This window comes from Chamaea fasciata, unplaced genomic scaffold (genome assembly GCF_029207755.1).
Source record: "Chamaea fasciata isolate MVZ Bird 193981 ecotype frontalis unplaced genomic scaffold, bChaFas1.0.hap1 SCAF_24, whole genome shotgun sequence".
In the NCBI taxonomy this organism is placed as follows: domain Eukaryota; kingdom Metazoa; phylum Chordata; class Aves; order Passeriformes; family Sylviidae; genus Chamaea; species Chamaea fasciata.
Genome location: NW_027094109.1, coordinates 5,182,504 through 5,208,320, shown reverse-complemented (window position 1 = coordinate 5,208,320; position 25,817 = coordinate 5,182,504). Strand labels below are relative to the sequence as shown.

The window sequence follows — 25,817 nt, the reverse complement described above, 5'->3', positions numbered from 1 at the left end:
AGCGGTGCCGACGTTTATTTTTTGTTTCTAAAAATCCCGCGAAGCAACCACAAAAACCTCAAAAGGAACAACAAAACTACCCAGCTGCTGCTGCCTCTGTCAGCCGTACTGCAGCACCTGTGGGCTCAGCCTGGCTCTTATATCGGCTTCTCTCTTGCCCTGGCTGAGGGATGCTGGCCCCTCCCTAACCTGGGCTCAGCTGGAACAGGGTCTCCAAGCTCTCCTGACTCAGGGGGGAAGCTGGCAGAGCTCATCAAAAGCAGCTGGAGCTTGCTAGGAACTTGTCAAACTCTCCTGTGGCTCCTCTTTTCCTTTCCTTACCCTCTTCCTCATCCTCCCTAGGCAGCAGCAGACACCCTCGTGTTCTCGCAGGGGTCCCCCTGATCCCAAAGTGTCCACACAACCAAGAGCATCCCAAAGGAAGCAGAGCCCACAAACTGCTGTGCCAAACACCGTGGCTGCCAGTGCTGGCCGTGCTCCTCCACATCGTGACAGGGATCAGGGAACGCTCCCAGCCCCCACACCCCTCGTCCAGAAAATTCCCTTTCCTCCTCCCAGAATAGCCATCGATCTGCTCTGCGGCGCTGTTTGCCCCCTGAGCAGCTCTGCTTACACAAAAAGCCATCTCCAACCCAAACAGAGGCTGCCGCTGCAACCCGAGCCCGGTGCCGGCTGAGGGGCCTGGGGGTGGTTCCAGCAGAGCCCCTCTGTCCCCAAAGGGGCACGAGGTGTCACCCCTGCTCCCAGCACCTCACGGGTCCCCACGGGCGGCCCAGGCAGGCTGCAGTGGTGTGCCCACGGTCCTCAGTCCTGGAGTGCGGGCTCCCCTCGGGGCTGGCACTGGCGCTGTACTGGGACACACGGGTGTCCCCACTGCTGCCGGCCTGGGCGGGGACACGGGGTTTGCTCATCCCCACGGGCACGGCTGGCCTCCTGGGGGTCCATCCGGCACAGATGGGGGATCCGGGGCAGGGCAGGGGGGGCTGTCCGGCTCTGTTCGGGGTTCCTGGGCTGGGGAGCGCTGCAAGGTCCCCCCTGCACTGCCAGGACAAGAGCCGCTCCCGGCTGGCACCCTCCAGCCGGGCAGGGCAGCGTCCCAAGCCCACTAAGAGGTCCGGCCGCTGGCCAAGAGCCCCCTCAGGGCTGCTCCCCTCAGGGACCCATTTTGGGCAAGGAATGAGGAAGCTCTTCATTGCCCTGCTAAAAATAGCGACCTTTCCCAGCGGCGGGTCACGGCTCTCACACTGGGGCGGGGGGCGGGCACGGGGGGCTCCACAAGCCCCGTCCGGGGACTGACGGGCCACCCCCCGGAGCCGTGGCAATCCGCTCCCCCCGGGGTGACCCTGACAGCATCGGGACCCTCCCATCCGGCGACAGTCTGTCCTCGGGGGGACCCCGGGGGCTGCTCCCGCCGCGCTCCCCGCTCCCGAGCCTTGGGGAGGTGCCGGGGGCCGGCGCAGCGCTGCGCTCACGGCTCCAGGACGCCGATGCCACCATCTAGTGGCTCTCGCTGGCCCTGCGGGGACACCCCGACGCGGTGGCCCCGGCCCGGAACCCCCAGGCGGGGCTGCGCAGCGCCCTCCCCATCGGGGGCCCCGGGGTACGGGCAGAGGGGCGCACAGGCAGGCGGCACACGCGTAGCTGAGCAGCCCTTTATTGAGGGGAGGGATGGGACAGGACCCCCGGGACGGGCTCCTGGCCCCTCAGCCCGGCTCGCCCTGCCCTGCGTGCCCGGAAAAAAACAGCGAGCTCCGGCACAGCGCTGCTCCAGGGGTGCTCCCCGCCACCCCCGCCAGGGCCCAGGGAAGGTTTCTCTGCCCTGAGCAGGGCAGGGGTCCCGCTGCCCCGGCTCCCACCACGCCGGTGGCTGGGAAGGGGCACCTGCCCGGCCCCACCCGCAGCCCAGGGCGGGCTCAGGCGAACACGGCGGAGTTTTGCCAGTAGGAATAGACGAGGAAGCCGGTGAAGGTGCTGTCCGTCTTGACGCTGGCGTAGAAGCCGATGTAGTCCCCCACGCCCACCTGCACCCACACCTCGTCCTCGGGCTCCAGGCGGACCAGGGTGCCCCCGGAGAGCGAGGTGGGCTTGGGCCAGTTGCCGTAGTACTGGAAGAAGGAGGCGATGGAGTGGCCGTTCTTCATGATGTCGAACTGCAGGCTGGTGCGGTACACGGTGGCGTGCACGGCGAAGTAATACAGCCCGGGCACCTCGCAGGTGAACTTGCCCGTGGCAGGGTCGTAGTGGCCCTGCTCGTTGATGAGCACCACGTCGAAGAGGATGGGCTGGTCGGCCAGGGGAGGGCTGCGGGACTCGGAGCGCTTGGCGCTGAAGGCGGAGCGAGGAGCCACGGCGCACTCGCCCTGAGCACCCTTCTCACCGTGCAGCCCGTCCACGCCGGGGCTGCCCACCTCCCCGCGGGGACCGGGCATTCCTGGGGCAGGCAGGAGGGGACAGGGTCACCTCTATGTCACCAGCACAGCCCCTCCACCCCTCCTGCCCACTCCCAGTCCCACCAGGATTCCCTGCCACAGGCGTGGGGCAGCAGCACAAGCGGGGAGGGCGGGGAGGGCTGGGTGTGTAATTTAGCACAAGTTGTTGGAGAAACCCTCCCAGGCTGGGAGAAAGCCGGGCCCAGGAGCCAGGGCAGCGATGATGCAATTCCTGGTGGTCCCTCCTAAAGCAGGGCTGGAAGAGAGGGGTGGCATGGGGGACAGGGAGCTGCTGCCTTTTACAGGAGCACAGGGACACCACAGGCAGGGCCAAGGGGGTGGTGGTGGCACGAGAGGGGCGCTTCTGCAGGGTTCATTCTCCCTTTGGCAATTTGTGCCAGCATGCAGGACTCACCCCCTGGCATAAGGGTGTTCCCCATGGGCAGGGAATGGCAAATCCCCCTCCCCAGCTGGGATCTCTCTTTTCTTACCAGGAGGGCCCATGTCACCCTTCTCCCCTGGCATGCCCGTGGCTCCATCCCGGCCGTCTCGTCCGTCTCTGCCTGGCAAACCCTGGCCCCCATGCAGGCCCGGCGTTCCTGGGATGCCTGGCTGCCCTGAGCACAGCCCAGGGATCTTGTTGTCTTCGATCTGCAAGGACCTGGTGATGAGCCCGAGGAGGAAGAGGAGGAAGAGCTGCTTCATCTTGTCCTGGAGGGGCTGGAAAGGGGGCAGAGAAGGATCACAGCTCTGGGGAGCACAGTGAAGAGGGTTGGGAGTGCTTGGCAGGGAGCGGGCAGGGTCAGCAGGGGACATTCCCCCCCTTCTTTTCCCTTTACCTTTTAGGCTGCTCCCCTCAGCAAGGCCCCGGTGCTGCCTGCACCTGCCACAGCATCCATCACATCATCCTGCATCCCCGGGATAGCTCGGGATGTCTGTGGGGTGTGGGTTTAGGGCCGGGGGCTGTGGCAGTGCCCTTGTGTACGTGTCTGGGAGCTCTTTGGGGTGGGATCTCCCAGCTATGGGAGAACGGGTGGGGGGATTTAGGGCTGTCAGCTGCTGAGCTCTGAGCGTGCCCGGGGTGGGGTTGTTGTCTCTGGGGGCTGCGTGGTGGGGCGGCAGCTCGGGGAACGCGGGGCCGCGCCGTGGCCCTGCCCTTGGCAGCATCCCGCCTGCCGGCGCCTCCGCTCCACCCCCGGCCGGCTCCCCGGGGCACGCCCGGCCGCGGCTGCAGCATCCCCGGCCGTGCCGGACCACCCCCCTGCCCGGGCTGCCCCCAGCCCTTCCCACAGCAGCACAGCCAGGGCTGAGCCCCAGGGCCAGCGCTGGCCCCCTCCCGGTGGCCTTGACCCAGAAAAGCTGCTCTGTTCCCCCCTCCACGACGGCAACAAAGAGGAAAAGGAGGAGAAAAGTGTCTCTCCTCCGCCCAGGCGCCGGAGGCAGGGAGCCAGGGAGTCCCAGCTGCCCCCGGCTGGGTATCCCCACTCACTGCGATCCCGCCGTTCCCGTCCCGGGACCTCGCTGCTCGCTGCTGTGGAAGGGCTGAGGCTCTTCCTGGCCACTTGGCTCTGACGAAGGCCCGAAGAGAGGCAGCCTCTCCACCCCCCCCCCCTCCTCCCCACGTCTCTCCTCCCAAACTCCAAAGGAAATCAAGGGCCTTGGGAGCCAAAAGCTACAAGACAAGGGGAAAAAGAAAAATAATCCCATGATGTCGGAAGTGCTGCGAGCAGGGGGAAGGGAGAGCGCTGCAAACAGCCCGGCAGAGGGAGAGGAGGCACAGGCTGGGAACCACCTCAGCTGGACACGGCGGGGCAGCAGGATGGAGGGGAGGACAACAGGGAAAACAGGCAGCAGAAGGAAAGAAAACAAGATAAAGGCTGGGGGGGAGGAAATCCAGCAAGGCATAGAGAGATGGAGCAGCAGAGAAAAAGAGGGAGCTGTCAGGATGTGCGGGTGCCCTGACTGGCCGCAGAGCTGAGGAAGAGAGGGGATGGCAGAACACACAGAGCCTGGCAGTGCCAGCCCTGGGAGCATCCAGGGGAAGCCGCGGCATCCGTCTGGGCGGTCCCAGCACGTCGGGCTGAGCGTGCAGGGCAGGTGGCAGCGCAGGCAGGGAGAGCAGCGCTGTGCCCGGGCAGGGAGGCAGGGCCGGCCCCGGGGACCGCGCTGTGCCCGGCCAGGGAGGCAGGGCTGGCCCCGGGGACCGCGCTGTGCCCGGCCAGGGAGGCAGGGCTGGCCCCGGGGACCGCGCTGTGCCCGGCCAGGGAGGCAGGGCTGGCCCCGGGGACCGCGCTGTGCCCGGCCAGGGAGGCAGGGCTGGCCCCGGGGACCGCGCTGTGCCCGGCCAGGGAGGCAGGGCTGGCCCCGGGGACCGCGCTGTGCCCGGCCAGGGAGGCAGGGCTGGCCCCGGGGACCGCGCAGCACACCGAGAAGCTTTCGAGGCTCTCCCGGCTCGCCTTCAGCTTGTTCCAGCGCCGAGTGCGTCCAAGGGACACGGTCACACGCCGGCCAGCGGGGCGGGCCTGTGGCTGGGGGGTGTCCCTGTGGCTGGGGGGTGTCCCCGTGGCCGGCAGCAGCTGGGTGGGACGTGCAGGGGTGGGCTCAAACCCCCGGAGCTGGGTGGGAGTGGCAGTGCCCTGCTGGGGACAGGGACAGAGCGGTGCTGGTGCCAGTGGGTCCTGATCCCAGTGACCCCAGCCAGGCTGGGGACTTCCCCGCACGCTCAGGGCAGTGGGAAGCACGATGGCACTGCCGGCTCTGTGCTCCCCGTGCCAGAGCCTGCAGTGGAGCCGGTGACATTGGCAAATGTTCCTTCCAGACTCGGGTACCCACGGCCAGGCCGGGTGGTGCAGGGAGCTGCCTTGTCTCCTCTCTCCCAAGGTGTGAAGGGACTGTTGTTTTTGGCCGGCTGGACACTGGTTTGTGGCCATGGGTGTTGCCAGGCCTGTGGTCACCAGGGTGGCCTTCAGCCAGCACAGCCGGCTCAGCCAGCAGGGCCGCTGCTCGTGGTGGGGCAGGATCCCTTCTCTGCACCACGGGGCCACCAACTGGACCCCCCTGAGACCCATCCATGTCCCTGGGACCCTGCAAGCCCCCAGCCCAGTGAGGGCACAGCCAGCTGCTCACTCTCCCCTGTGCCCCTCCATCCCTGCTGAGATCCCCCACCCCATCCCTGCCTTCCCTCCCTCACCATTCCTCGGTTTCCCCCAGGATCTGGCAGCACCCACACACAGTCCCCAAGTGAGTCACCTGCTCCACTGGGTTTGTCAGCTGCTCACGCTGTTTATTCTGCTGGCTTTGGGGCTGTGGGGCACGGGCAGCCCTGGGCTCACCTCGGCCAGCCTTGCTCCATTTGGGGAGCATTAGCCCCTTCCCTCGTGCCCCTCCAGCACAAGCCTGTCCCTGTGGGATATGTCACCTGCTCTCCAGGGAAATGGAGCTGCGGGCAAGCCCGTGGCACCCAGGCACCAAGCCAAGCACGGGGCAGAGGGGCTGAGCCCAGGGCAGGTGAGGGGCCACCCCAACTGCTGGGTATTTACAGCAGGAAGAGCACGGGAGGGACATTTGTGGTGGGGAGCGTGGCTTCAGCCCCGGCTCCTCTCCTCCTGCCGGCTCAGGGCTGGAAGCACTCTACGGGGTCGTTGGAGTCGGGCAGGATGTTGCAGTTGATGGGCCAGAGGATGCCGAGGAGGCCGAGGGACTGCTGGCAGCGCAGCTCCGCCGCCAGGCACACGGCCCGGCAGGGCTGCAGCACTCCCCCGTCCGGGGTGCACTTGGGCACGAAGAGGCTGCAGATGAGCAGGCGGAGGTGCTGGTAACACGCCAGCTCCATCAGCGTCTGCGGGACAACGGGACAGCGGCGTGAGCCCGGCGGGGCGGGCTCAGGGCAGCCCCCAGGCAGGGCAGCTCACCTGGTAGTCCTGCAGCACCTCGGCGGCTCCCTCCTGGTCCGGGATGGCCAGCCAGATGTTGGGGAAGGAGGTGGCGTTGTAGCCCAGCCCCAGGCACATCTCCACTTCCACGGGCTCGCAGACAGAGCCTGCCACAGGGAGGAGAGGGGATTCGCTTGTGCCGGCGGCGGTGCTGCCCACGGGGGGCTCGGGGGGGCTGGGCGGGGCACCCAGGGGGGGCACTCACCGAAGGCCGGGTAGGACACCCCGGTGCAGTTGAGCTCGTCAGTGCCGTCGGGGCAGTCGTGCCAACCGTCACACACAGACTCCAGCGCCCGGCACTCGCCGTTCCCGCAGGAAAACTCGGCGGGGCTGCAGGTCTCTGCGAGGGGACAGGGCAGGGCATGGCCAGGAGTCAGCAGGTTCCCATGCCGACCACCCCAGACTGCTCCTCCTGGTCACTGGCCAGGGGATCTGGCAGATCCAGCTTAGGGACATCCCAAATTCCCTGGGTTATTTGGGGGAAGCCCTCAAGCCCCACGCCTCTGTGCAGGTGAGCCCTTCCAGGCCACATCCCCATGGCTATAAGGTTATGGGATAAAAAGAGGCCCCGGGAGCCTCTTGCTCCAGGCGGGGTCAGCTGTGGAACAAGAGCTGTTTTTCCCAGGTTTTTATCCGGCCTGGCCTTGAAGCCCCCCAAGGATGGAGGCGGTACAACCCACCCTGGGCAGGCTGTGCCCCCGCTGGGCTACCTACTCTCTGTGGCATTGCGGGCTTGGTAGGTGGCAAAGAACCCGTCATCTGCAACTCCCTCGTCGGCCACGAAGAGGACGGTCATGACATGCCGTGAGGAGGTCAGGGTGGGCGGCAGCTGGTGGCCACAGAACCTGCCGAGGTCATGGGACCAGGGTTGGGGTCGGGGGGCTGACTGCACCTCCCCAAACCCGCCTTGTGGTGGCTCCTCCCCACCAGCCAGCCCCGTGCCTCAGTTTCCCCAGGTGAGCCGTGGCCCCTGTGTGGCCAGGGTGGCGCAGCAGGCCCGGGGGGGCCGGGTACCTGCCCATGAGGCTGGCGGTCCCCGTGCCCGCGCTGTCGTGCACCTCCACGAAGTCGAAGCTGCAGTCCTCGTGCGACTCCAGGCTGAAGTTGTGGAAGTGCAGGTCGATGACGTGGCCCAGGGGCACGGAGATCTGCCAGAGGCACAACTGCGGGGCGGGGATAGGGAGGGGGCAGCCGGCGACACCCGTGAAGCTGGGCAGGGGCACCGCCAGCTCTCCCCGGGGCGGGGGCTGCCTTCCTCCCTGCCCGCCCTCACCCTCACCGCGCTCCCGCAGGACCCCTTCTCTCACCTGCTGGTGGGGGTACGGCTGGGGGTGGTTCGGGGTGGACAAGTGCCCCTCCAAGGCGGTCAACGGCCCCCCACATTCTGGAGGGACACACACACACACAGATTTACCCGTGCCCCTCTCCCTTCCCTCCACCTCCCCGCCCATCCCCGGCTGCCGGGGGGGGGGGGGGCTGGGGGCTGCAGGTGGGGGTCCGTCCCGCCCACCTTTGTGTTTCAGGCTGCAGTTGGCCTCGTCGCTCCTGTCCGTGCAGTCGTGGAAGCCGTCGCACACGAAGCCCAGCTGGAGGCAGAGCCCCCGGTCACACAAGTGCTCGTCCCAGGCGCAGCTCTCTGCACGCAGCCACAGACACCCGGGCTGGCGGGGGGGTTCCAGCGGGCCCCCTCCCCTCCCCGCTGGCTGTCCCCACTGCCCCCCAGCCGTGAGGGACCCCGGCGGTGCCCTGGGGACTCACTCTCGGCGGGGGCCACGGCGCGGTAGCGGGCGCTGAAGCCCTGCGCGCCCACGCTGCTGTCGGACACGAAGGTGACCCGCAGGCGGTTCGAGTCCGTGTTGAAGGTCGGGGGAGCCACGTTGCCACAAAACCTGGGGGCACAGCAAGGGCTGGCACCGCTGGCTGCCCCCGCCGCGCTCCCCAGGTGTGAGGAGCCCTACCTGGCCGGGCTGCCCCGGGCTGGGGCAGGGGCTGTGCCGCCGGTGCCCCGCTCCTCGTAGAGCTCCAGGCGGTCGAAGAGGCAGGAGGCCGTGCCCTCCACGCTGAACGTCTCCATCCTCAGCTGGATGGCCAGGCCGGCGCCCACCTCGATGCGCCAGATGCAGAGGGCGTTGGGGGGATACGGGCCGGGGTAGTTGGGCGAGCTGAAGGAGCCCTCGGGGCCGCGCAGGGTCCCTCCGCAGGCTGAACGAGGCAACAGCGTGGCCGTGAGCCGGAGCAGGGCAGCCCCATCCCAAAACATCGCGCCGCTCGGGACTTACCCGGTGCTTCGGTGCGGGCCGTGGGCAGCCAGCTGGCGGTTGGGGTGGCAGCAGTTTTGGGGGCCGGGGGGTCCCTGCGGATGGGTGCTGTGGTGGTGGTGGCAGTGCCGCGGGCGGGCAGGGCCGTGGCTGTGGCGCCGGGCGAATGCGGGGATGTCAGCTCTGTGCCCGGGGAAGAGCAGGGACTGCTCAGCCCCGGCGGGGAGGGATGGATGGCTGCGGGGCAGGGAGAGGGCTCAGGAAGCCCACCCAGCGCTGGGCTCCCACGGGTGTGCAGCCCCCGGGGGATCCCAGCTGGCTTTCCCAGGGACAGGGATACTGCCACATCCCACGGACATGGAAATCCCCGTTGCTCCTGTGGGGTCACCCTCTCCGCACAGCGGGCAGAGCCCTGGGTGCCCCTGTCTCACCCGGAGCCGGTCTGTGTCCCCCACCCCGGTCACGGCCACCTCCCAGCTCGGCACTCACGGTGGATGACGATGCCGAGCAGGAGGGCGATGAGGAAGAGCAGGATGATGCTCATCAGAGCCACGCACAGCCAGGTGAACTTGCAGTCGGCGCGGTACCTCCAGCCCACCTGTGCCCAGAGCTGCCGGCCTGGGGGCGAGGACAGCGGGCAGAGCTGCTGAGCCATTCCCCACCTCCCTGCCCCGCTGGCTCAGCCCTGGTGGCCACGTCCCCCCTGCTTGTCCCCGCGGTGCTGATGTGTCCCCAGGGAGCCCCAGAGCCCACCACCCGCTCCTGCAGCCCCATGGACAGCGCGGTGTGTACAAACCCCCAGGCTGGTACCGAGGCCGTCCCGGCGCGGTGCGGGGCCGCTCCCATCCTTGTCCTTGTCCTTGTCCGGCGGCTGCTCGGCGCTCGGTGCCGCCCGGGGCTCCTCTCCCTCAAAAACCGGGTTGCAGAATTCGGTCTGTGGGACAGCGACCGCGGGTGACACCCTGGGGACCCGCGGGTGACACCCTGGGGACCATCAGCAGCACCCACACCCCCAGCCCTACCTTGCTGCCGTCCAGGGCCTCGGGGCAGAGCGTGATTTCGGTGAAGTCTTTCATGGCAGCAGGCGGTTCCCGGCGCAGCCTGGCCAAAATCCTGCCCAGCGCCCTGTGCCCCCCAGCCCCCCCGCCAGCCCCTCCCCAGCTGCCCCCATGGGCCCCGGGGCGGCGTGGGGACCCCTGCTCCGCGCTCCGGGGCGGGGGTGGTGGCAGTGCCAGCTCTACAGGTGGCAGCTCAGGGCCGGAGCCCACCCGAGGGCCATGCCCGCCGTGCCGGGAGTGCGGGGAGCCCCGGCAGGCAGCAGCCCCAGTCCCCTGGGCAGGCCCCTTCCCCCTCGGCCCGCTAATCCAGCTCAGCTGAGGATGCCGAGGTCAGGCTCTGGCACGGAGAACCAGCGTCTTAAAGGGGAATGAGTGCTCGCACCCATCCCGCTGGGAGCCCGGCCCCAAGGGACCCTGCTGGAGGGCTCCCCGCACGGGATCTGGGTTTTCCAGCTGCCTCCAGGCTCCTCACTGCCCAGGGCAGCACTGGAGGGGCTGTGCTGGGCACCCCGGGCTGAGCGTGTCCCTCCTGCCCTCGCCGCCCTGCCACCGGCATTCCCGCTGCCCCTTAATGCCGTCTCCGTCCCTAAGCAGGGGAGAAAGGGGCCATTGTTCAGGGCTTTTGAGGGAAGAGTGGGGAGCTCCGTGGGGCTGCCGCCGCCTCCAAGCACTGCCACCTGCCCCCACAGCTCCTGCGGGTCCCTGGCTCCAGGCGACCCCCAGTGCTCCTGGTCCGCGGGTGCTCCTGGGTCTCCACCCTCTGCCAGACCACCCAGAGACAAAACACACGCGACCCAAACGCCCTGTTCAAGCTCAAATTTATTCCTGCACGAGTCTCCCTTGTATGAGACGCTTCCCACCCGCCTTGCTTACACAGTAAACAAGCCACCTGCCGAGCAGCATCGCTGCCCCAGCCCGGCTCCAGCCGCGGGCAGCCCCCCTTGCCCATCCTGCCCCCCTGAGCCCCGCGGGGATGCCCCAGGCTGGGCACGATGCCGCTGCCAGCGCTCAGCCCGTGCCCGCAGGGCAGCGGGGGCGAAGCCGGCCGGGTGCGGGTCGGATGGAGCTGCCTCGAGGGCTGGGATGGTGCCCGTGTCTCCTCCCGCTGCACCTCAGGCGAGGCAGGACGGGGAGGAGAATAAATTAAAGGCTAAAAAGGCCACTGGCATTTGCTAGCTGGAGGACAGAGCAGCAGGGCGGGTCCCCGGGCACCCAGCGGGGGCTCCTGATCACAGGGAGGAAGAAAAAAAAAGCCCCGATTGCAGATGGTCCCGGAAAGCCGCTGTCCTCCCCTCCCTCTCCCGCACAGGTTCCCGTGCGACCCCCACGGCCCCCCGCTCCCCTAAATGGTTTAAGGCACCGTCGTATGAGGAGGCAGGTAAAAACCTACCCGGAGCAACCCCGGCACGAGTCCCTGGAGAGGCAGGAAGCGGCGGGGGGAGCTCCAGGTTGAAGCGAAGTCCACTATAAATACATATAAATTCCACAAAACGTTTTCCTCCCTCCTGTCCGTGAGCCTGGGCCCGGGCTCAGGCGGCTTTGAGGAGTGTGTGTGGGGCAGCTGCGGGGGATGTGCTGCCTGAGACGGGATAGAGGCCACCGGAGGGCTGGAGTCCTTTGCCAGGAGGTTTGGAAGTGCCGGGAGGAGGTCGGGAGCAGTCCACGAATCCTCTGGGATGGCCAAGCAGATACAGGAGTGGCAAGAGGCCAGGAGGGATGTGTCAGGCTCTCCTGGGTGCTGTCCCAGGGGAGCAGAGGTCCTGGTTGAGTCAATGGGACAGGTGGCCCCATTCCTGTAGAGTCCCTTGCTCAGGATTTTTATTACACGCCAGAAAAAAAAAAAAAAAAAGAAAAAAAAAAAAAAAGAAACTAAAACCCCGAGGTAAAAACCAAATGCCAGCAATCAGAAGGCGCCTGAGCTGCCTGAGCCCTGAGCTGTCACGAGCTGCCCTCCTCAGTTCGGAGCTGGGATGTCCTTGCCCGGGCTCTGATCCTGGCTGTGGCTGCTCCCTCCGCAGCCACTCGGGGGTGTCTCCTCTTCGCCTCCCCCGTGCTCTGGGGGGTCCGAGCGCCCCAACCCTGGCGGAGCCGGCTCTGAGGGGTGGCACGGGGGGTCCCCGGGGGGGCAGGGCTGGCTACATGCGGGAGGACGGGCTGGCCAGCTCGTAGAAGAGCAGGTAGGCATCGCTGCTGCGCACGTGGCTCGAGGACATGGGCGTGACGCTGCACAGAGGGGAACAGGAGAGCTGTGAGCAGCAGGGATGGGATGGATGGATGCCCCTGAGCATCATTTCTCCCACCCCGGGCTCACCGGGAGTCGTTGAAGGTGTGCCACTCGCTGGACACAGGGCTCTTGCAGTAGGCTGTGTAGTGTCCCCCCATGGTGGTGCCCGAGTGGTTGGAGACGGCGTAGAGGTTGTAAACGGCGTGATCTGTGGGGGAGCAGGGGTGCTGCTCAGCCCTGCTGCCCCACAAAGTGCCAGCAGCTCCAGCAGCCTGGCTTCCGCGCCTCCCACCCCTCCCGCCTCTGCCCCCCACCAGCTGGGCACACGAGGAGCCCAGGAGGCCCCAGGAGCTCAGGGCTGGGATCAGAGATCTGGGATCAGAGGCGTGCAGGGGCTGGCACTCACTGCAGCTCTGCGAGGCGAATTCCCGCAGGTCCAGGTCCTTCAGAGGGAAGTTGACGAAGGTGGTGAGTTTGCTGCTTCGTATCCTGGCCTCGGAGAAGCGCTTCAGGTCTGCAGGGCCACGTCAAGGAGCCAAAGGGACAAAGGGGAGCCTGCACAAACCCACCTCTCCCCCCCACAACAGCCCCTGTCCCCAATCCCTCTGCCCGAAGGATACGAAGCACCAGGATCTTGGGGAACTTCTGGATGCTGAATTTTTTTGTGCACCTTGTCCTGGCTTTGCAGCGACAACACGTCTGTGGGAGGCAAACAGCACAGGCAGGAGGGTGAGGGCACTGCCCACAGTCCTGGCAACCCAGGCTCAGAGGGGAAGGGCCCCCCCGTGCCCCGTACCGGTTTCTCATCCCCATCCAGCACATCCTCTTTGGTGAAGAGCCGGAGGCAATCCATGAGCGTCACCTCGCCGTAGCCTTTCTGTGGGAGTGCAGCGATGGTCAGGGACAGGGAGTGTGGGACCGGGAGTGTGGGACAGGGATCCCTGGGGATTGCCCCTCACCTTGGGGATGGGCAGGGACAGGTCCCAGAAGGGGTCGAAGGCTGTGGAGCAGTAGCCGCACTCGCTGCAGGTCAGAGAACTCTTCAGCTGCCCAACAAAGAGGTCTGGTGGGGTGGGACAGAGCAGGGTGAGACCCCTGGTCCCCTCCCCTGCCCCAGCCCGGCCCTGTCCTCCCTTCCCCAGCCCTGCTCACCGCTGATGCGGCTGTCCTCCCTCTCCTGGTACCTCCTCCACATCTGCCGGCTCTTCTCGTCGTCACTGCAAGGACGGGGACACAGCAGGGCACTGAGCACGGCCTGGGGGACACCAGCCCTGCCACCCAGCCCGGAGGGTCACTGTGGTCACTGTCCCCGGGCTGGCCCTGCGGGCAGTGAACCCTCCTGGGGCTCGTACTTACGGGAGGTGATCCAGGGTGTCGGTGCTGGCCCGCGGCCGCACCAGCACACGGTTCACCTCGCTGTGCAGCCCGTCCAGCAGGAACCGCAGGAATTCCTGTGCATCCTGCTGGCTGCAAGACACGGGGCACGGCCAGTGAGAGGCTGCAGGGGGCTCAGCTGCCCCCAGCACCCTGCACACAGCCCCCCTCACTTGTAGCCGACGAAGCGTGGGGCGTATCTCTGGATCTGCGTCTTGAACTCGGAGGGGCTCACGCTCTCGTTGGGGGAAGAGGTCCAGAGCAGCTGAATCAGCTTTGCAAACTCTGCAGGTACAGAGGCAGGTCAGCAGCAGAGGTGGCACGGCCACAGCCCCAAGGGGACAGCTCAGGGCCACACTCGGGGGTCTCAGGGCCTGATCCTCCTCTGGATGGGCACACAGAGGAGCATCGAGCTCTGTGTGGGCTGTGGGGTGTCCCAGGGATGTGCTGCAGGAATTGCTGCAGGAATTGCTGCAGGGAAGCCCCCGCAGCCCCCGGGGGCCGGGCACGGGCAGTTACCTGACATGAGCGCCGTGCGCATGCGGCTGTTGTTGTTGAGGTCCCGCAGGTACTGGTTCTGCAGGCAGTAATCCCGCAGCTCCTTGGTGTTGCTCAGGCACTGCAGGATGGAGTTCATGAAGCACTGGGGGAGGCAGAAGAGAAAACCATGGCAACGGGAAGCAGAGGGAGGCAGGCCGTGGCAGGGGGACACCTGGGGCGGGTGGGCACAGGACGGGGATGAAGCCCCGAGGAGCAGGGGAAGCTCTTCCTCCGGCAGCACCGTGGGGAGAGGGCAGCAGGGAGCTGCCGGAGTGAGGGTGTTGGGGGCGAGGTGAAGGGACAGGGCTCCCCCTGCCCCACAGATGTGCCACGGGCCTGGGGACACACTCACCGTGTTGCCGAGGTTCCGCAGGCCGGTCAGCCCCTGCACGGCCTTGGAGCTCTGCAGAGAGAGGGAAGAGGGCTGGGAGGGTGGCGGGCTGGCCATGCCTGCGGGCAGCCCAGCGAGGCCATGGTGCCACAGCCCTCCCCGTGGAGCAGACCCTCAGGGGCAAGCAGAGGCCCCATCCCACTGTGACATCATGGGCACAGCCAGCACTCAGCAGCTCTGAGCCAAGGGCCTGCTGACAAACCACGGCTGGCCCCGGGCAACACACAGGGCTCAAAGTTCTCCCTGCCTAGCAACACTGCTGCCCCATGCCCAGGATTGCAGGTCAGGCCAGCAGCCCCGGCTGCCTCCCCTGGGGACACGGGCATGGCAGAGCCCTGTGCCTGCCCCACGCTGCAGGAGGAGCACAGTGCCCTGGCACTGCCTGGCTGGTCCACGCCGGGTGTCCATCCCCTCCAGGACACCCTGCACAAGCGCAGCCCAGACTTTGGCACAGCTGTTTTGCAGGCTAAAGTCCGCCTGGGAAAGCGCAAGCCCAGCCCTTGCGACACCAGCCCGGGGACACAGGGCTGTGTGCCCAGCGGTGCCTTCCCAGCCCCTCGCTGCCCTGGCTGTGCTGCACCTGTGCCATGGGGTGGCAATTCCAGGCGCTCCAGGTGCTCCCTGAGCCAGGAAAAGCAAAGATGGGCATGGGCAGCTGGGGCTGGGAAGCATCATCACTCTTTGCCGGAGAGACCACAGGGGTTCAGGGGTGCCACCACCCCTCCCCGGGGATGCTGGTGGGGGGCACTGGTGGGGTCCTGCTCCCAGCCCTGCACAGGGGAGCAGCAGGATGACCCCCCCCGGAGCAGGGTGGGGGTCTGACAGGGCCTGCAGGGTCACACTGCCGATGGTGCTCCCCCAGATGCCCAGGATTTCAGGATCCTCAGGCAAACGCCCCAGCTGCCCACCTCAGGCTTGAGGAGGAGGAGAGGAGGCGAGAGGAGGGGAGGGGGCCCAGCAGCTCCGAAATAGCAGCAGCTGGTGTGTGTGTGGGAGGTGCTGAGCACCCAGCCCTGACAGCAGCCCAAAATAACCCAGATCCAGTTACACGTGCTCCTTAGCGACGGCGCAGGCATCACCCACCGCGGCAGGACCCGGCTGCCCTGTGTGGGCACGCGTGGCTCTGCCACACTGACCGGCTGCCCTCTGTGCCCCCACAGCGCCCAGAGCGTGGGGGTGTCCCCAGATGTGGCTGCCCATGGCCGTCAGTGCCGGGGGGTTGCTGTCCCAAAGCGCCAGGCGGCTCCCTGGTGTTTCCTTGGGCTGGGGGCAGGCTCAGCTGGGCACAGGGTGCCAGCAGGATGGGATTGGTCAGTGCCACACCACGGCTGGAGGAGCTGGCCTGGCTCTGGCCCCTGAGCAGATGGCGGCAGGAGAGGTGGGCCTGTGCCCCAACAACCTACATCCATCCCTTGGAGGATCTGAACCCCAAGGGCCTGCTCGTGTCCCCACACCTACCCCAGGGAAGGTCACGGTGCCAGGGGTGAGCGGCAGCCCCCGGGAGCTGCCCCAGTGTGGCCCAGCCATCCCCACCAGGACGTGCTTGTCCAGTAGCCCTGGTTGGGCAGCTCCCGCCGTGTGCCAGGAGGGACCGGCCAGTCCTGCCCGTGTGGGCAAAGCTCCCCACAGATCCTGCACTCCGCCACAGCCAGGTGCCAGGCTGTCCTCCCAGAGCCTGGAACAACCCCAGGGGAGGGCTGGAGCTGAGGAGGGGGTGTCAGGTGCTCCCCTAGCGTGGCACAAGCCCTGTGTGCTCCGAGGTGTTATTTCCCCCTCCTGGATTTCCCTCCCCTGGGTGACTCAACTCCAGCTAATCCCCCTCTCCCGTACAGGGCTTTATCTAGGACACGACATGCTCAGAGGCAGTGAAGGAGAGCTGGCTCACGCGGCGTGGCTGGGGACTCCCCGAGGCTGCACCGCAGGACGGGGACAAGGGACAGGCGATGGGGACAAGGGGCAGGACCCGGACCGTCCTGCCCCATCCAGGTCGGCATGCCAGGAGCCGGCTGGGGCAGCAGGAGAACCAGAGCAGCCTGACTTACATAAGTGCCCAGCCCCTGCCCTCCTTGCCCCTTGCTCTGCCATCGCTGCAGGAGAGATCTGTCCCGGCCCCGTGGCCCTGGGGACAGCCGAGTTCACTCCGATGACACTGCCAAGGGGCTCAGCGTGGCCAGCAGACCCTTCCTTGTGGTGGGACACGGGGACCCGGCCAAGGTCACCGCAAGGGCAGGGCTGGGAGAGGAACCCAGGTGTCCTGACACGTGCAGCTCACCTGCTCCCTGTCACCCTGTGGGACACCGGGACACGCCGTCCCCGCGGGCGGCTGGGAGGGCACCCACCCGCGGGCACCCCATCCTCGGGCACGGGGCATGGCACCGGGCACCCCACGCTCCCCAGGGAGGGCAGGGGGTGCCCCCTTCTCTGCCCCCAAGCCGGGGAATGGCGGCTGCGGGCATCTCGTACCTTGGTCTTGTTGAGGACGAGCCCGACGAAGGTGGAGACCAGCAGGGACCCTGGCATGGAGGTGCGGGGCCGCAGGTCCTTGTGAAGGTCGGGGAGCGCGGGGGGCTCCTCGGGCAGCGTCACCGTGTAGGAGTCCCTCATGGTGGCCCCGGCGGGCACCGCAGGACGGCGGGGAGCAGCCGCGGGCAGCGGGGTGCCGGGGGACACCGGCCGGGCTGCCCTCGCCCGGGGCCGGCTGCAGCCGGGGGCGCGGGGTCCGGCTCGGAGCCCCCCGTGCTGGGCGTGCGGGGCCGGAGCCGGTGCCGGCTGCGGGGCTGACGGCACCTGAGCGCCTCTGACATCAAATGGGTGGAGAGGCGGCAGCCGGGCTCGGTGACGGCTCGGTGACGGCTCGGTGACGGCCAGCCCCCGCGCACCGCGTGGTACAGCGCGCCGGGAGCCAGGGGGGCCCGCGAGGGGCGGATCTGCCCCGGGGACACGCTCCGGAACCGGGCGGCGACACCGCCCCGGCTCCGGGGGGCTTGCGGGGGGCCGCGGTGGCCCCTCGGCATCTCTGTCTGCGGGGCTCCCCGCGCTCCCGCACCCCAACACCGGCACCGTGCGCGCACCGCGGGGGCGATGGGGGAACTGGGGAGAGGCGGCAGCCGGAGGAGCGCCGGCCCCCCCTGTGCTCCCCCCGTGCTCCCAGCTCGGCGTGCCCAGGGCTGGTGGCAGCGGCTGTCCGGCCCCGGGCACGTTGTGCTCCGGGCAGGCGCTGGGCACAGGGAGCGGAGCTCCCCAGTTGGGGGTCACTCGCCAAAATTGCCTCGGTAAAAGTGGGTCAGTCCCACAGCATGTGGGTGCAGGCGGTGCCTGTACCCACGGAGGGGCTGCGGGCTGCCAGACAGGGCTGTGGGGCTCCCGGGCGTGTGCCTTTCCTGCAGTGCCAATGCCAGGTTCCCAGGCAGTGACATTTTGGGGGAACCCCCCTCTTTGGGGGGTGCATTAGCGCAGAGCTCAGAGGGTATTTCAGTGCCTTGCGCTGGGGAAAAACTCCCCGCAATTCCTACGTGGAGCAAAGACCCCACCTGGTGTCTCCCCTCGGTAAACTGAGGCACGGCACGGGCAGGGCTCCAGCTCTTCTCCTGCAGCAAGGGCAGATGCGGAGGCTGGCAGCGAGCCCGGGTGTCCTGCGTCCTAGTCCTGCGTCTCCCGCTGCTTCACCCCTCTGACCGCGGCAGGACGAGCGCCGGAGCCCTGCGCCTGCTGTGCGTGCCCAGGTGTTCCTCTGCCTGCTCAGGGAAATTTCCACGGGCAACCAGGGCAGGGAGTGCGGTTTGGGCTGCTCTGACAGAGCCACAGCCTCCAACCTCCCCGAGAGGGCTCTAAGCAGAGCCTCTTTTCCTCCTCTGGAGCCCCCAAAACGCCCCCAAATCCAGAGGCAGGGGCTGCTGAATCCTGCTGGCTGCAGACGCAGCCTTCCCTGTCGAGCAGAGCTCGGCACAGCCAGCCGAGGGGCTGGCTGGGGACTGGGGGGGGGAGGGAGGAAGAGAAGGAGACTATTTTTGGCACCAGCAAAAATATCTGAGGAGGCATCTTGCAGCGTTATTCATCTGCAGGGCCAAGGGCTCTTTTGCATCACAACAGGAGGCCTGCGGTGAGCGCGGCCTGTGCGTGCTCACACGTGTGTACATGTACACACCCCGTGCTGTGTACGGCGTACACACACACGGGGACACGGTGTGCACGCCGGGGGACACACCCCTGCGCTCTCCTGCAGCCTGCCTGGGTGCCCTGCCGTGCCCAGGGGCACAGCTCCCCAAAAATCCAGGGCTCCTGCCACCCTGCCCGGCAGCGCGGGTGGCTACGGCGGGGGCAGGATGGGCGCTGGAGCACGGCCAGCCCCGGGTGCTGTGCAGGGAGCTGGGGCAGCTCTCCCTCCCCGTGGGGATGCACCGTGCTGGCCGAGCCGGTTCCATGGCGAGAAGGCGGCTCAGCCACATCCCGTGTGGAACCTCGTGCCCCAGTGACATCGAGCGCCCCGGGCCAGGGACCGAATTCCCTCCAGCCAGAGAGCAGCACGCAGGCTCTGAGGGCGAGGCTGGAGCGGGAGAGAGAAGGGGACACCCTGTGGGATGACACCACCCAGAGCCAGGCCCCTGCCCTCAGCTGGCCTCTCCACAGCGGTGACCTTCTGCCACGGGCAGAGGTTGCCACAGGCCCGGTTGGCACGGCGGCTGCAGGCAGGGCCAGCCAGCACTGGCTGCGGGCCAGGGACGTCAGCTGCTCAGGATGGGACTGCGGAGAGCTGCCGGCGGTTTTGTGGGTGGCCCTGGCCTTCTGACCCTATGTACACCCGGGGTGGTTAATGGGCCGGCACAGCTCCAGTCCTGCCCTTCCCGGGAGCCAGCACGGCCCTGCAGCTCCGCAGGCACAGCCCCTCGCTGAATCCGCACCTTCACACGCCTCCCTTTGCCCACGGCGTGGTAAACTGAGGCACGGGGTGATGGCGAGGGTAAGGACACAGGGAGACACCCTCCCTCCCGGCTGCAAACCCCTCTGAGTGGCGGCTCCTGAGGCGCAGAGGCAGGAGGCGGCGGTGGAAAAAGGGATGGGAGGAGGCGCGGGGCCAGCCCCGCTGTCGCCTGGCTGCGTCAGGAGCGGGTGCTGCTGACACTGCCCTCGGGGCTGGGCAATGGGGCAGAACCGATGGCAGCTCCGGGGCTGCAGCCTGCGCTTGTTTCCGGCACCTGGCACGGCCGCAGGCACCCGAGTCTGCTTTACGATCGGGACATTTGCTTCCCGGCTTGGGAAAGGGAGGGAATAAACCACAGCAGTGGAAAATAGCAGGTGTGCCCCATCAAAGCACCAAGGAAACCTAAGCCAGTGTCACTGACCCTGCCCGCCCTGGCAATGGTGCCTGTCCCAGTGCCCTGTGCCACCTTTGCCACCTATCAGCCCAGGCCGTGTTCACGTGCAGACCACATGGCTGTGCTTGGGGACCTGCACAGCCCCTGCTGCCCCCCGGGCATCCCATGGGAGCAGGCTGGCACCCCACCACAGCAGTGTGTGGGCACACGGGGCAGCTTTTGTGAGAGCCAGTGGCTGCAGCAGCCCCGGGATCCCCCCTTGGTCCCCCCCACCAGGGCCTGGTGTGGGAGAGGGAGGCAGGAATTCCCTTCCACAGCACTGATCCTCCACTGCCCTGACTCCCCAGCCTGCTCCCTCAGCCCAGGACTGGGGGCCAGGCCTGAGGCAGGTGGGCACGGGGGGTCCCACACCACTGCTGAAGGTGGTTCTGTGGGGGAAGGGGCACAGGGAGGGATGTGGGGCCACTGCCTTCAAAGGGAAAGATTGCTGGGGGAGTGTTTTCTGCTTCCCTGCGAGCAGGACAGGGATTCTCACAGCTCGGCGGATGGTGGGGGGACAGAGGCGCAGGGAAGCAAAGGGCAGGTCAGACCGTGGGTGAATGGAGGGTGACTGGAAAGACAGCGGGAGACAATGCAGGCAGAGCCCGGTCAGATCTTGGAAGGAAACCTGAGTGGAAAATTACCAGGCTGCTCCCCTGCACGGGCTGCGTGTGCGGTGCCTGCTCCCGGCCCGGGCTGGGGCTCTGGGGACGCTGCAGCACCGACGGGGACGTGGGGCACCAGACATCTGCCAACACATGTGGTGTGCCCAGAGCAGCGCTGCCATGGGGAACCCCCTGCTGCCGCACAGGCTGGGCCACAGGGCCCCAAACAAACTGGCAGCAGTGGATGGTGCCAGGGAACTGGCATCGCTGGGCACCGAGTCACTGTGGCACAGCCAGCACCAGCCAAACCAGCTGTGCCAGCAGGATGAGTGCCCAGCCTGCTCATGTCACCTTCCCTATCTGCGATGAGGCAGCAGGAAATCCTCGTCAGCCCCACGCGGGGCCGGAGCCATCACCTGCGGTCACATGCATGCAGAAAGTGCAGCGGGCACAGTCCTGGGCACAGGCTGGTCCTGCCTCCTTGGGGACTGTCCCCTGCCAGCACAGCCCCTCCGAGGACACCCGCCCGCCCGCACACGGCTGCCTCAGCAGCTCGGCCGGGACCGCTGCGCCAGCAAGGGCATCTCAGAGGGTCACACGCAGAAACTGAGGCATGGAGCAGCGCACTCAGGTTCCCAGGCAGAGCGTGGGTGCTTCTGGCTCCTCAGCTCACCCCAAGCACGGCCCACATCCCCTCCCAGCACAGCTCCGTCCCCCAGCCCCAGCCAGCCCCGCGTACCGTGGGCTCCTGGGCGGACACGTCGCAGTGGTCGTCGCTCCTCTCGCAGGGCTGGCCGGCACAGCGGGTGCCCGAGGGCGGCAGCGTGGCCTGAGAGGGGCTGAGGTGGCCGCTGGAGAAGCTGCCGTGGTGGCTTTTCCTCTCCAGGTAGCCACGGACATAGTCGGAGTGGGTGGCAGCCTGGTAGAGACCCTGCAGGTTGCCGAGCTCCGGGCGGCTGCGGGTGCTGAGCGCGCCGGCCGCGGGCAGGTAGGTGCTGTCGGAGGTGTGCAGCGCCGAGAACTCCCGTGCCAGGTCCGAGTGGCTGATGGATTTGTGGCGGCTGAGGGGCGCCGCGGAGGGCAGGTAGCCCGTGGGGCTGCCGGGGCTGCCGGGGAAGGTGTAGCAGGCGCCCCCGCTGAGCCCGGCGCCGGGCGGCCGCGGCTGTGCGCGGATGTACGAGGGGCTCAGGCGGATGCTGGGGTCGGGGTACAGGCGGCTGCCGTCATAGCCGCCGGTGGGGGACAGCCCCCCGGCGTGGTGGTAGCGGGGGGAGGGCAGGTAGCTGGCTTTGAAGCCGATTTTGTCGCTGTCTGCGTAGGTGGTGGACAGGGCGGATCCATAGGAGCTGTAGGAGCTGTAGCCGCTGGGCACTTTGCTGTAGGTGGTCTCGGCGTAGCGGGAGGAGTCCACGTACCGCCTCAGGGTGGAGGAGAGCTGGGACATGCTGCAGGCTGGGGCTCAGCACGTTGTCCTGGAGGCATCGGCTGCAAGAGAAGAGCCCAGGGATGAGCTTCCACAGGCCCTGGTCAGCACAACAGGGCACCCACCAGCTCCCACCCAGTTCCTGCCTCCCCTGGAGACCCTGGGAGACACACAGGGGTCCCAGCTGGTCACCGTGTGGCCATGGCTTCTGCCACCTGCCAGCCTTCCTGGAGAGCCTGGGACAGCAGGACCCAGCTGGCACTGCCACCCTATGTCCCCAGGCACATCATACCACAGAAGGGAGCCCCAGGGCACAGCCAGATGCACCCAAACATCCCCACAGACACCGAGGAACTGCAGCAGTCACCTCTGCCCCAGCCCTGGCACCCCAGCCACACCACCTGTCCCACTCTTGGGGCTGGAGAGAGATCCCCAGTGCCTCCTCCAGGTGGGAGGCAGTGGCCTGCTCACAGGATGATGCTCAGGCCCAGCTCTGGCTGAAACAGGTGGGATGCACCAATCCAGCCAGCCCAGCACCTTCCCCTGGTCACTCACAGGGGGTGCTGGGGCTTGGCAAGGGGCTGGCATTTCAGTGGGAGGGGAAACTGAGGCAAGGTCGGCATCTGAGCAGCTTTGCTGTGTCCCTGCCATGGCCCTGTGAGCCCCCAACAGTAATTCAAGCTGAGAGTCCTCCTGGTGAGGAGGCAGCCGTGTCCCTGCCAGCCGGGCAGAGCCAGCACATGTCCCCACAGAGAGCTGGTGGCAGGAGAGGAGCGCACAGAGACAGGGACAGAGGCCCCCAGAGCACACACAGAGGCAGCCCGGAGCAGGGACAGGGCAGGGTGGCAGCCAGCAGTCCCCAAACACGGGCTGTCAGGAGCTGGAGGAGAGTTTGCCCTCAGCTGGCAGGCTGACGGCTGGATCCCTACCTGTGCTGGGGCTGTGGGTGCCACCGGGGCAGGCAGGAGCCCAGCTCAGCTCCTCGGCCCTGGCGCTGCTGCTGCTCAGCTCCCGGGGTGACTGCTGTCCCTTCCCTGCCAGGACAGTGGCTCATGTGGCTCTGAGAGTCTCCAGTCACCCGGGAGATGACCCTGATTCAAAGGCTTTTCCCAGCCCAGCCGGGGCGGGCTCTGGCCCGGCTCCAAGCCAGGAGGTGCCGGAGCCTGTGCCCGGCCTGTCCCTTGCAGGGCCCCGGCAGCACCGAGGGTGCACCCGGGCTCGGGGGTGAGCGCTGGATCCCGGCGAGCAGAGCGGGTCACTCCGTGCCTGGCCCTGCGGGGACACGGCCTCCTGCTCGGTGTGCAAACGCCCCGGGAATGCTTTCAGGAGAAGGTGGTGAGAGACAGCAGGCAGCCCCCGTGGGCTCCTGGCTGCCAGCCTGGCTTTGCAGCCAGCCAGATCGTCCAGGGAACAGCATCCCACAGCGGGCAGGGAAATATTTACAGGCAGCAGCGAGGTGGAGCGCACAGACCTGTTTGGGGACGGAGGCTGGAGGGTGAATAATCTGCTCCCAGGCAAGAGCTCCACGGAACACCCGGCTCTTCCCAGCCTGGCTGCGGCCGCCCTCGCCAGCAGCGCGGTTCTGCCGGTCAGGATTTGACACAGACAATGGGGAATTTCGCTCAGAGGGAGTGGGACCCCAGCCAAGGGACTGGCACCGAGTGCCAGGATGAGAGTGACGGAGCCCCTGGGCTCCCAGGGAGCACATGCCTGGCTGCCTGCCTGCCGGGGCACGGAGCAGCCTGGCACAGGGACTGCCCCTGCTCCCCACCTCCTCGCCAGCAGAGATGATCTTAGCTTGGGACAGCGCCAGGACAGCCCACCCTGCCAGGTGCCCACGCTCTCTCCTGGCACCAGCAGTTCGGGAAGAGCAGCAGTTCGGGAAGAGGAGGGCAGCAGGTGCTCCTGGCAGCAGGACAGGTCAACACAGGGCAGCACCTGCCCTGGGGATGCGCAGGAGCCGATAGACGGATGCAGGCTCCGCACGGGCACCGGCCCCAGACCCGGGAGCTACCCCATTCCTTGGGAAGAGAGCCCTTACCATGGAGGGATGTCACATCTGCCAGCCTTGCCTGTGCTTCCAAGTCCCCGTGTCCCATCCGAGCGGACCCCAGGGCGGCGGGAGAGCGCAGCGTGCCAGGAGCCAGAGGAGCTGAGGGGGTGTGAGAAAACCCCGGTTCCTCCCAGCGCTTCCTGGGCTGCCTGGCCCCTCCCTACCCGTCATTGTGCTGAGCTTTCCTGCTGCCTGGTGAAGCCCTGCGGCCGCCACGGCTGACTCAGGCCTCCTGCACCCTCATCATCCTCGCGGGGTGTCAGGGGAAGCTGAGGCACAGGAATGTCCGGTCCGCGCTCACGTTGCCAGACAGGAGCAGCGCCACGACAGGGAACACCATGGGGCTGGGGAGTCCTGCCCTGGCCTCCAGCTCCAGCTCCTTCCCAGTGGGAAGCTCAGCTCCAAGGGAGGAGGCAAAACCTTCACTCTGGAGGCAGGACAGAGCCCCTTCTCTGTCCCAGCTGCTGTCCTACCCAGTGACAGGTGTTCCCTCTGTCCTGCCTGTGCCCGGTGGCAGCTGTCCCCTCTGTCCTGCCTGTGCCCGGTGGCAGCTGTCCCCTCTGTCCTGCCCATGCCCGGTGGCAGCTGTCCCCCTCGGTGGCCGCGGAGCCCCAGGGCGGGCTCAGCTCAGCTTACACAGCGCTGGCTCCATCCAAGGTGTCACAGCACAGCTGCTTCTCGCTTACGCAGGCCCGGAGCTGTGTCCCCTGTCCCCTGAGACACGATGTCCCAGCCTGGAGGTTACGTGGGAGCTCCCAGGACTCTGCGGTGGTGGTGGCAGAGAGGGGACCCTGCGTACGCTCCAGAGTATGAGTGGTCTGGGGGTTGAGGGGCTCCGTGTCCAGCTGAGCGTGCCAGCGGGGTGGGACAGCCTCCTGCCCGTTCCCCAAGGGAGACAAGGCAGAGAACCCCTCCAGGTATCCATTTCCCTCCAGGAAAGGTGACCCCGAGCAGCCCTGGGGGCAACGTGCCGCAAAATGCTTGGGACTGGAGTCACCCTTGTCAACAGACGGGGACTGCAGTGCCTCTGTCACAGCGCGGCTCCTGCGCTGCCCCCCAGCACTCCCACCCCCCAAAGGGACAGGCCCTGCCCAAGGTGACTCCTCCAGCCGGGACCAGCCCGGCCAGGGCCAGCCCCGGGCCCCAGAACCCTCCAAGCTCACCCCACATGGCCGGGAGTCATCGCCCCGGCCTCGCTCCGTGCTGCTGACACATCCCCACCTGCTGCAGAACCTGCTGCTCCCGGGCCACCCCCAAACCCACGGGGGACCCTGACCTAACACCCGGGGCATGAGTTACTGCTCTGACGTCTGCGGGTGGCAAAAAGAAGAGAAGGGACCCTCGGGCAGGCGGCTCTGCCCACGCCGGGGGGCGAGGAGGGTGCCGGGGAGGGCGGCTCAGAGCCAAGGATTTTGTGTGTGAACTCTGACCCTGCTCCCCGGAGAGAAACCTCTCCCCCGTGGCTTTATCCAGCTGAAGGAAGAGAGGGGCAGTTCTGCCTGTGTCCGTGTCCCCCTCCCCGGGGCGCTGTCCCCACGGCACCCCCTGCACTCACCTGCATGCGGCTGCTCGGGGCACGGCGAGGGGCCACCAGCCAGGCAGGTGGGGATGCCCTCGGGGCTGATCCTGCCTCCTTGGGGAGCTTCCCCCGGCACCGCAGACGGGCGATTTGAAGATGGGCAGCAGCCGAACCCTCCGCAGGGTTCAGGACACCCCCGGCTCAGCCCCTCCGCCCTGGCAGGGAGCGCAGTGGCCGGAGGGGGCCGAGCCCGAGGGCTGTGGGGCCACGTAAAAACACCACCGCAGAAATTCAGGGCTCAGGTTACCAGGCAGATAAATATAGTGTCTCTATCTGACCTCACAGGGCGCTGAAATGCTCCTCTCGCATTCCAGCCCGGCGAGGCTTAAAGGGGACGTGAACCGAGGGGGGCTGGTGGCCACGGCAAGGGGGGGCCGGGAGGGGAGGCTGCGGGGGCTGCGGGCATGGAGAGGGAGGACTGAGGGGAAACGTGAGGAAGGGAGAGATTTGGGGAGGGAGGTCGAGGTCCAGGAAGGAAAGGATAGAAGGAGGGTTAAGAGAGGGAGCGGGAGAGAGGGACACACAACTTGGTGTGTGGGGGGCAAGGGGGCACAAAAAAGGGGTGGTCGTGGCTGCCAGCAGGCTCTGGAGTGCAGCATC

At 67.3% G+C, this 25,817-nt stretch overlaps 3 protein-coding genes across 6 annotated transcripts; all 3 read right to left on the bottom strand.

Moving 5' to 3' along the window:
* Positions 1-1,817: 1,817 nt before the first annotated feature.
* C1QTNF5 (C1q and TNF related 5) lies at positions 1,818-4,010 on the bottom strand. 2 transcript variants are annotated; one of them, XM_066203408.1, is made up of 4 exons: positions 3,919-3,982; positions 3,269-3,364; positions 2,921-3,149; positions 1,818-2,431 (listed from the first exon to the last, which is right to left on the bottom strand). In XM_066203408.1, exons 3-4 carry the CDS (start codon positions 3,132-3,134, stop codon positions 1,914-1,916), a joined length of 732 nt encoding a protein of 243 aa, XP_066059505.1. In that variant the 5' UTR covers positions 3,135-3,149; positions 3,269-3,364; positions 3,919-3,982; the 3' UTR covers positions 1,818-1,913. The 2 variants fall into 2 exon arrangements, with proteins under 2 accessions (XP_066059505.1, XP_066059506.1); XM_066203409.1 differs by lacking the exon at positions 3,269-3,364 and having other exon boundaries at positions 3,919-4,010.
* Positions 4,011-5,650: 1,640 nt separating this feature from the next.
* Positions 5,651-9,757, bottom strand: MFRP (membrane frizzled-related protein). 2 transcript variants are annotated; one of them, XM_066203461.1, is made up of 13 exons: positions 9,642-9,757; positions 9,430-9,553; positions 9,109-9,237; positions 8,641-8,802; positions 8,320-8,563; positions 8,120-8,250; positions 7,872-7,997; positions 7,669-7,745; positions 7,376-7,524; positions 7,076-7,206; positions 6,567-6,701; positions 6,341-6,468; positions 5,651-6,267 (listed from the first exon to the last, which is right to left on the bottom strand). In XM_066203461.1, exons 1-13 carry the CDS (start codon positions 9,693-9,695, stop codon positions 6,043-6,045), a joined length of 1,815 nt encoding a protein of 604 aa, XP_066059558.1. In that variant the 5' UTR covers positions 9,696-9,757; the 3' UTR covers positions 5,651-6,042. The 2 variants fall into 2 exon arrangements, with proteins under 2 accessions (XP_066059558.1, XP_066059557.1); XM_066203460.1 differs by having other exon boundaries at positions 8,641-8,769; positions 9,642-9,734.
* A 1,963-nt stretch (positions 9,758-11,720) lies between these two features.
* On the bottom strand, positions 11,721-25,396 carry USP2 (ubiquitin specific peptidase 2). 2 transcript variants are annotated; one of them, XM_066203525.1, is made up of 13 exons: positions 25,194-25,396; positions 20,902-21,647; positions 14,168-14,218; positions 13,795-13,918; positions 13,449-13,560; positions 13,258-13,368; positions 13,054-13,118; positions 12,861-12,964; positions 12,698-12,778; positions 12,522-12,600; positions 12,308-12,415; positions 11,989-12,109; positions 11,721-11,900 (listed from the first exon to the last, which is right to left on the bottom strand). In XM_066203525.1, exons 2-13 carry the CDS (start codon positions 21,604-21,606, stop codon positions 11,813-11,815), a joined length of 1,749 nt encoding a protein of 582 aa, XP_066059622.1. In that variant the 5' UTR covers positions 21,607-21,647; positions 25,194-25,396; the 3' UTR covers positions 11,721-11,812. The 2 variants fall into 2 exon arrangements, with proteins under 2 accessions (XP_066059622.1, XP_066059625.1); XM_066203528.1 differs by lacking the exons at positions 20,902-21,647; positions 25,194-25,396 and adding an exon at positions 16,670-16,992.
* Positions 25,397-25,817: the final 421 nt, after the last annotated feature.

Bases quoted from the DNA above. Each gene is read 5' to 3' on its own strand.
- C1QTNF5 (XM_066203409.1), bottom strand. From the start codon at position 3,134: ATGAAGCAGCTCTTCCTCCTCTTCCTCCTCGGGCTCATCACCAGGTCC. The intron at 2,432-2,920 runs GTAAGAAAAGAG...TGCCTGCCCCAG, and splicing joins GGGTGACATGGGCCCTCCTG to GAATGCCCGGTCCCCGCGGG.
- MFRP (XM_066203461.1), bottom strand. From the start codon at position 9,695: ATGAAAGACTTCACCGAAATCACGCTCTGCCCCGAGGCCCTGGACGGC. The intron at 7,746-7,871 runs GTGGGCGGGACG...GTGTCCCTCCAG, and splicing joins CTGCAGCCTGAAACACAAAG to AATGTGGGGGGCCGTTGACC. The intron at 7,207-7,375 runs GTACCCGGCCCC...TGACCTCGGCAG, and splicing joins ACCGCCAGCCTCATGGGCAG to GTTCTGTGGCCACCAGCTGC.
- USP2 (XM_066203525.1), bottom strand. From the start codon at position 21,606: ATGTCCCAGCTCTCCTCCACCCTGAGGCGGTACGTGGACTCCTCCCGC. The intron at 12,779-12,860 runs GTGAGGGGCAAT...GCACTCCCACAG, and splicing joins TGTCCCTGCCCATCCCCAAG to AAAGGCTACGGCGAGGTGAC. The intron at 12,110-12,307 runs GTGAGTGCCAGC...GCTCCCCCACAG, and splicing joins ATTCGCCTCGCAGAGCTGCA to ATCACGCCGTTTACAACCTC.